An 8,347-nucleotide genomic window follows, 5' to 3' on the forward strand; every position below is an offset into this window, starting at 1 on the left:
TAAGCAAGCTAGAGTTCCAATCCAGACATGAACTCCAACCTAAAAATAATTTCAGCCCCCCGTTTTCCTCCAACTGCATCTGGGGAAGGCATCTAGGGGTCCCTTTTCTCAATACACATCTTGATCTTTGGAGACTTTACCTGGGAAGAAAGAGTATTTGTCAGGAAGTTGGTTGAGGAATGTTTGGTTCATTCTCAGAGACCCATTCCAATCCGGGAGCTGCCATTTTCCAGAAGTGCAGGAGCTAGGAAGGCATTTGTTCGCATGCTTGCTAATAGGCCCGGCCCTGTTCTAAAGCTTTATTCCACTCTAGCTACCCTCCTCCGAGGTGGGCACTACGGTGACTGCCATTTTGCAGACGCTCATCCCAGATCACACAGCTCGTGAGGGTCAAAGCAACACTGGGACCCAGGTCTGACTCAGGAGGCCACGTGCCCCTCGCAGGCCTCAACCCAGCCATACGCCCAAAGGATTTCCCTTTACCCTGCAACTTTTCCAGAGACAGAGCTGACACAGTCGCCAACAGTGGTCTCCAAACTCTCTTAGACAAGGTCACTTGGGGAGCTGGAGAAAACTGCACATTCCTGGGCCTGGCCCCAGAAATGTTGATTCAGTCCATCTCAGGCAGGGCACTGAGACGAGCATCTTAACAAACACCTCCCAGCTGGTGCTGATGCAGGTGGCCTGAGGAAAGCTGGCCAGGAGGCTCTCAGAGAAAGGGACACGGGACCTTGGTGCCAGGGGTCTTGGGCCCTCAGACCAGGGTACTTTTCCCAGCACCACCAGATCCTGACATGCCTTTAGAATTTAAAGTGCCCACAGGGAGCTGAATGCACTCGTTAATTCTTTGGAAACCAGTCACGGATCCTATCTAGTAAACCTCTTGACTCTTCACTGTATCACTCGCCAACCCTCTAAGCCAGGATTTCCTGTCTTCTCTGCTGGGGTGTAGAGTGGGGGGGGACTCTGCCCACAGCAGCTGGCAGAGCGGGTTCACTCAGCATCCTTGTGCACTTGGCTCTGGGGGCACAAAGACGAATGAAGGACCAGCTCCTTCCACTGAGTGCCCAGCACTTGGGCTCCGAGCCCACATCTGGGCTCCAAAAAGCCCAGTCAACTCAACGACAAGCCAGAGGTGCTTGCTGATGGGCAGAATCCTTTCTACTAGGTCACCAGTTCCCTTACTCTGAGCTGCAGGCTCACAAACTTCTGAAAAAGGATGGGGATGGTCTAGGATCACCCCTCTGGGATTCTCCTCCTCCTCCATCTGGGGCTCCAGCTGGCATCCCACCCTCTGCTAAGGGGTCGGGGGGGAACCACCCAATTATCTGTTGAAAACCATGGACCTGCCCTTTTCCCTTCCCCCAAAGCACAAAGAGGGACTCCAAAGTGGCTGTGTATTTTAATAAACTTTCCTTTATTAGGTTACTATTATCAACCATCATAAAATATCAACGGGAGTTTCAAAACTGTACAGGCCACAAGGCTCTGGGCTGAGAGGAAAGAAGGGTGGGGTCGAGGTTCAGGGAGCTGGGGGGCGGGAGGTGCAGAGAGATGACAAGGAGCCCGGTGATTTGTCCAGCGTCTGTGGGAGACGGCTGGGTCAAGGCGATAAGGCTGGGATCTGTATAAGTGAGACCCTCTCATGTGTAACATTCATCAGAACATGACCCACCCCAAAACAGGAGTGAGGAAAATCTTTAAAAGTCTTACAGGTTAGGTTCCCCCCACCCGCTGGGGGACATAAAACCTCCAAATAATAAGGGGGTAATTTACATTCCTCACCCAGTCTTGGCACCAATTTTGTGCTTTAAAAAATATACTCCACTGGAAGACTTTTTTTTTTTTTTTTAAAGGTACCCTACAGCAGCTGTTTAAAACATAATTCTTACAGACAAATATATATGCATATATATTAAACATTTTAAACAAATAAAGTCATCTACTGTACCTGTACAGAAATGAACAGAAGGCAGATTCTAAGAGAGTCGACTTCAAGACATAAGAAACGGTGACTGTGGTGGCAGGTGCTGGGGTCTGCTACATGGGGGAGTTGTGCACGGGAGGGTGCGTCCCTCTCCTGCTGGCTGCCCGCCCCGACCCCCCTGCCCCACCTCACGGCTCTGGGGCACCGTGATGAACCCGGACAGGGGCACCAAGCGGAGACCTGCACCGGCTTCTAGGACACGCAACTCCGCTCTGGTCTCCCCCACCCCGCCCTGCCCCCGGCTTCTCAGGGGATGAAGGCTCACTCACCCCCCCGTCTCGGTTCGGGTGGTCCTCAGGGACGCTAGAGCTTCCGAGGATGCACGTGGCAAATGTCAGGTAGGAAAGCAAAAACAAAACCCAACCCACGCCGAGAAACCCCACAGAAGACTAAAGAAATGAAACCACGTGCAAAGACGGGTGAGCCCTAGCGATGGGTGGCTGCCTGGAGAGATACGGGGAGCCGCCACTGCCCGTGCAGACGGGCCCCCCAAGGCACTCATATTGCACGTGAGGCTGATGCCCCCTCAGGGGCCCACGCGGGCACTCGGAGCAGAGCCCCCTGGAAACTGTAGGTCAAGGGACCCAAACAAAGACACCCCTGTGCCCACGTGGGGACACACGACAGACACGACCCAGCGAAAAGGCCAGGTGAGGCACACACACCCCAGGGAGGGGCAGGCGGAAGAAAAGCAACAGAACACTCCAGAGAGAGGTGACCCGAACAAGGTGTCCTTTCTAAATGGAATAAATAAATGGCTTTTGTTATTGTTAAAAGAATAAATACCGGGCACAGGGGCACCGACAGCCAGGACTGACGCTGGGTGCTCACGTGCCTCGGGAAGGTCCAGGTTTGGTTTCTGCCTCGGTGGCCACGGTGAGCTTCTGATGTCCTGAGCTTCGTCCGGCGCGGCTGCCCCGCTGGGCGGGCACCGGCCCTCATCTAAGCACCTCTTAGCACCCCCGGGATCTACTCTCGGCGCCGTGGGGCCCGGCAGGTGCGGGAGTACCCAGGCCACCCCGAGAGCAGATCGGAGCTCAGTGTAGGAGTTTATCCTCTGGGTCCTCTGCCCAGAAGGGGCGGTGATGCGGCATGCGGGGAACTTCTGCCAGTGTCCGGAAGGGGGACAGAGGGGCCCGTGTCCAGAGCAGTCTGTGTCCGGCGGGGCAGCCGGGGAGGCTGGGGAGGGAGAGCAGGACTTCCATGCCGCAGACGCCGGTCCGGGGCGCGGGGCGCGGCGGTGGCTCAGTGAGTTGGCACCGGGGTGGGTGGAGGCGGTCGTGCTGGCGGTCCCGGCTGTAGCATCACTGGTAGTGGAGGTAGGCCTTGAGGGAGGCGGGCAGCGGCAGCGCGTGGATCTCACCCAGGCGCTCCTTCCCCAGGGCCAGGCGCACCGAGCGGCGGCAGAGATCCATGAGCGGCAGGGGTTCCGCTGCGGAGACCGAGGAGAGACAGAGGACACTGGGTTAGCACAGCTCTAGGTGCTTCTAGAACAAACAACACTGACAACAGCAATAGCATCATTAATACTAGTTTTAACGCCCAGATTAGATGACTCCAGATTAACTCATTTTACATTTTATATGAATTATTAGTTGCTAGCACGGAGAACTCACTGGACCAGGCCCCTTTGTAAGCCTTCATTTAATCCTCACAGTGGTTTATTATGAATGATTTGATTGATAATCACAGGGAGATATACCATGACCATCAGCCCCACTTTACCGATGAGGAAACTGAGGGACAGAATCCAAATAACTTGCCCAGGGCCACGCCGCTGGTAGGACACGGAGCAAGCATTCCAAGCCAGGCCGTCCCTGCTCTAACCCATCAAACTAGAGGCCCCCTCAGTGCACGTCCATCCGGGGCACACAGGATGGACGCTCCCCTGCACGTACCCCCAGCACCAGACCCCACGCGGACCTTTAGGAGGGGAATTGTGTCGTGTTAACCCGACTGCTCACGGGGACTGTTCTCCAGTCCCTCTTACAGCTGAGGGCGCTCAGGCGCAGAGGAGACCGAATTGCCAGGGCTACAGGCTGGGTTCCAAATCCCGGCAGTCTGGGCCCAGCTCACGGCAGAGCTGCCTCAGGAATCTGGATTCGAGAAGGGCTTCTAGCTGCAGCCTGTAAGGGCACCTCTGTCCTTGTGTCCCAGAGGGCCTGGGGCCTAGCTTCCTGCAAGAGAGGCTCCGTGCAGCTCGCATCTCAGATAAATTCTCAGCTCCAGAAGGAACTGGAAAGTCATGCCTTCCAGGGCCCTGGAGGCTGCTGGGAGCATGGTGGGCCCTGCTCACCAGGACCTCCTGGAGCTGACTCCTCCTAGCTCTCGTACAGGTGAGCCCACCGAAACAGCCTGGGGTCCCCCCACGGTGCCCTGGACAGGCAGAGAGGCGAAATGAGGGCATCTGTGGCCTCATCCACGGTCTCCCCCAACTCCTTTGTGAACAAAATAAAGGTCAGGCCAAAAAACTGAGAAACCCCCCACCATTTCCCTTGAGATCCCATTCCACCAATAAAAAGTGGACGAAAGTTCTGTAATATTCACCAGTGTGTCTCAGAATATTAAAAATAACATTTAAAAATTCAGTTATTGGGAATTCCCTGGCAGTCCAGTGGTTAGGACTTGGCGCTTTCACTGCCGAGGGCTTGGGTTCAACCCCTGGTCCGGGAACTAAGATCCCGCAAGCCACATGGCTCAGCTATAAATAAATAAATAAAATAAAATAAAATAAAATAAAATAAAATAAAATAAAATAAAATAAAATAAAATAAATTAAGATTCGGTGATTGAAGACCAAATCCTAAGGCTGGGGGCATTGGGGGAAATGAGGAGCGACTGAGTAGGGGTTCCCTTTGGGGTGATGAAAGCATTCTAAGATGGCCCGCAGTGACGGCTACACAGCTGTGAGCATGCGGGAGACCACTGCATCATGCGCTTTAAGGGGTGAAATGTACGGCATGTGAATTATATCGCAATAAAGCTGTCATTAAAAAAAAAAAATTACATCTTAGGCTTGATAGTGCATTTACTAAATTCCAGGCTTTAAAAGAAGACAAACAATGGCTCTTCACCTCCCATGGGCAGTCACAGGAGACGGGATGGAAGTAGTAAATGTTTTTCATGGAAAGCTTTGAAACGGGGCCTTCCCTGGAGGCAGGAGGATGAACTAAATGACCTTCCATCTTTGTGGGTCAAGGATTCCACAGACCTGGTGGGTTGGGCTGGGATCCTCCCACCTGCCAGCCCGCAGAGCCTTGGGTCTCCTTCACTGGACCTCGACCTGCCTCGGTGGCCCCAGATTTGGCCCCTCACTTTCACCCTGCACAGCAGCCTGACCTCCAGCAGATGGCTCCCTCCACCCAGGCCTCAGTTTCCCCAGCTGGAAGATGAAGGATGTGGACCAAAGGCTCCCCAGAGTCCTATGGGCTGAGCTCCTGGAGGCCAGCGACACCTCACAGCAGCTCTCGGCTGGACCTGTGGTTGAGGAGCGAGTGGTCCTCTGAGCAACCGAGGCGGGGAGTTCAGCTCCTCTCCTCCACTCAGAAGCTCTCCTCCATTCTCCTCCGGCACCTCCTCCCATGAGGATGTGGCTCAGGCCCCACGGGGAGGCAGAGGGGCTTCCCCTGGCGGCCGAAGGCACTTGAGAAAGCTTCAAGAGCCACTGCCTGTGGGCCGAGAGCCCTGCCGGGCTTGGGGAGGGAGGGCTGAGAGGGAGGTCCCATCACCACCTCTTGGCTAAATGGGTTTCGTGTCAACTCACCAACACCCTCAGGAAGAAACGTTTCTAAACAGCAGGTCATTGCCACCCCACCCCCACTGATCTTGCAGGAGGCAAAACAGCGATGGCCAGGGTCATGGTCTGATCGCAGAGACCGCGCGTGAGGCTACAGAAACGGACATGGGCACGGTGCCAGGGAAAACGTCTGTCCCACAGATTTTGGTTGGTCGCTCACAGGACCCAGAAGGCCTCCCCGACGACCTCAGTCCTTTCGCCTGGGGGGGCTGTAGGTTGTGCATCTGGCTCCATCCACGTGGCCGGTGCCCACCGCTCTTCCGCGGAGGCGCGAGGGGCCTCTGGCCGCCACGCCCACCTCTGGGAAGCCCAGGTGCCCGCTCCTGCGCATGGTTTATATGAATGAGAAGGGGTGTGGCTCAGGGACCAGAAAGCGAGGCCGGCGCTATTCCTGGGAGCGGAAGGTCGAGCAACTGGACGAGGCCACGCGCCCACGTCCATATCTCCAGGAGAAGCGGCCACCTGGTGGCCTGTTTGAACACGCACGGCCGGGGCCACCTCCCAGTTCTGGGAGAGACTGCAACCCAGCCGGAGCCCCAGAGCCCGGCGCTGGGTCCAGTTCACAGGCTGTGAATGAACTTCGGGTCTGTGAGGTCAAGGATGAACGTCTCAAGTCCGGAAGTGCCCGGTTCAGCGACGTTCCCGCCCGCCGCCTTCACAGCTGCCGGGACTGGCCCTACGCTCCCTCCTGCAAGCAGCTTGCCGTGAAAACGCTCCAGAAGTGTTTTCTAGAAAGTCGTGGGTGGAGGATGACCATCCCGGGACCCGTGTGTATTTTCCCTTTACCTCAAGGCGTTTTTACAAAAAAGAAGCAAAAGAAAACACCAACCCCTTGTCTTTGCCAACTGGGGAAGGATGCCTGACACCCGGTCAGGTAACGTGGGCACGCTTGGTTCTCTGCCCCCCAGTTCTGAGAACGTGCTGTCCTCATGTGACCTCCCCCCATCCCAGAAGGAAGCCCCTGCAGGGCAGGGTGATCAGTCCCCCCGACGAGGAGCTCGCCCAGAGCCCAGCTGCACTGGGGGAAGGAAGGAGCCAGCGTCAGGTGTGGGCATCCCAGGAGGCTGGGAGGACACCAGGAGGAGGTCACCAAGGCAAAAAGCAGGAAAAGAGGTGGGCCTTCCCTGAACCCGCAGTCATGACAAACCACACCAGAGGTATCCGGGAGCCAAAAAAGGGGAGAATTTGAAAATGCTGAACTGCAGGGCAATGCTTCCTTAGTGGGAGGCGCCATTAAAAGCAGGAGGGAGCAGGGAGGGAGGACCCACGGGTCAGGGACTCTCCCTTGGGTGACGGCCAGTCTGTTGCTTGCAAATAGGCCTTTCCCTCCTGCATCTCCAGGGAGCGTGGTGGGCAGGCTTAGGGGCCAAGCTGGGCCCTGTCCCCTGCCTACAATGACCAGCGCTGCCCCTTCACCCCAGAAAAGAGCAAGATGACACAGCAACCCCTCTGGTTGCAGCCTTAGCCCTGGAAGTCTTGAGCCCCTAGAAAGAGTCAGAACAAGTAGCCTGTGATCAGAGGTGGTTGGACAGTGGTGGAGGTCACACAGGGACACGCTGCCTTTGCTCTGGCCTCGGCCAGCTCAGCCCATGGCCCCAGCACTGGGGCAGAGACTCTGCGGGGGAGGGTACACCTGGTGTCCCGGGGAAGGCGGGCTGGGAGGACAAAATGCCCAGCGCAGCACCCGGGGTGGAGGGGAGGGGGCCGGGCACAGGCCTCTGGTGACTCCGGCTGACCCGCTCTGCAAACAGCTGCTCCCTGCTGAGGTCAGGACCTGGCGGCCGGGGTGGGGTGGGGCTGGGCGGGGAAGGAGGGAGCAGACTTTCCAGACAACTCAGGGAGCACTAACAGGTCAGAATCACCTCCAAGACTGTGAGAGCAAAGCCCGGCCCAGGCCTGACACCAAGAAGATGTATCTGGCCAGGCCTTCTGCCTGTCACGGGCTGCTCCCCCTGGGTGGACCCTGACGTTCCTCCTTCCTCAGCTGCCGTGGAAAGCCAAGCAAACCCTCCTGGGCAGAGGACTTGGGTGTCCTTGACTTCACTCCACAGACACTCCACCATCTGAGCGCTGGGCTCTGTCTGTCACTGTCTGGTCTCCCCTGCAGGTGGTAGCACAGGGAGGGGGAGGTGCTGTGGGTGGAGTAGCACCACCCCTCCCCCCCGCCACACCAAACTCAGGACCATCTGGAACCTCAGAATCTGATCTTATTTGAAACAGGGTCCTTGCAGATGTAATTGGTTAAGCAGAGGTCATACTGGAGCAGGATGGGCCCTGCCCTTATAAGAAGAGGACAGATACAGAGGAGGTCACGGGATGACAGAGGCAGAGACTGAGCGATGCGCCTACAAGCCAAGGCCTGCTGGCGTGGGACAGACTCTCCTCCGAGCCCTCAGAAGGAACCGACCCTGCCCACGCCTTGGTTCCGGACACCTGAACTGGCACAGAACACATTTCTGTTGCTTTAAGCTGCCCAGCTGGCGGTCATCTGTTCCTGGGGCCCCAGGAAATGACCACACCACCCTCCTCTCCTCTCTACACCAGCCCCTCCCTCAGGCTTTTGA

At 56.6% G+C, this 8,347-nt stretch overlaps 1 protein-coding gene across 5 annotated transcripts in view; it reads right to left on the minus strand.

The window, feature by feature from the left end:
* Window positions 1-1,396: 1,396 nt before the first annotated feature.
* Window positions 1,397-8,347, minus strand: part of SPSB1 (splA/ryanodine receptor domain and SOCS box containing 1) — a 69,870-nt gene continuing 62,919 nt past the window's right edge. For all 5 annotated transcript variants that reach the window (XM_082461415.1, XM_082461417.1, XM_082461418.1 and 2 more), the window contains one exon: window positions 1,397-3,419. In XM_082461415.1, coding sequence (XP_082317541.1) covers window positions 3,292-3,419 — 128 coding nt within the window. In that variant the 3' untranslated portion in view covers window positions 1,397-3,291. The remainder of the gene's footprint in view (window positions 3,420-8,347) is intronic.

Source organism: Balaenoptera physalus (genome assembly GCF_965194825.1).
Source record: "Balaenoptera physalus genome assembly, chromosome: 1".
Taxonomy (NCBI): Eukaryota; Metazoa; Chordata; class Mammalia; order Artiodactyla; family Balaenopteridae; genus Balaenoptera; species Balaenoptera physalus.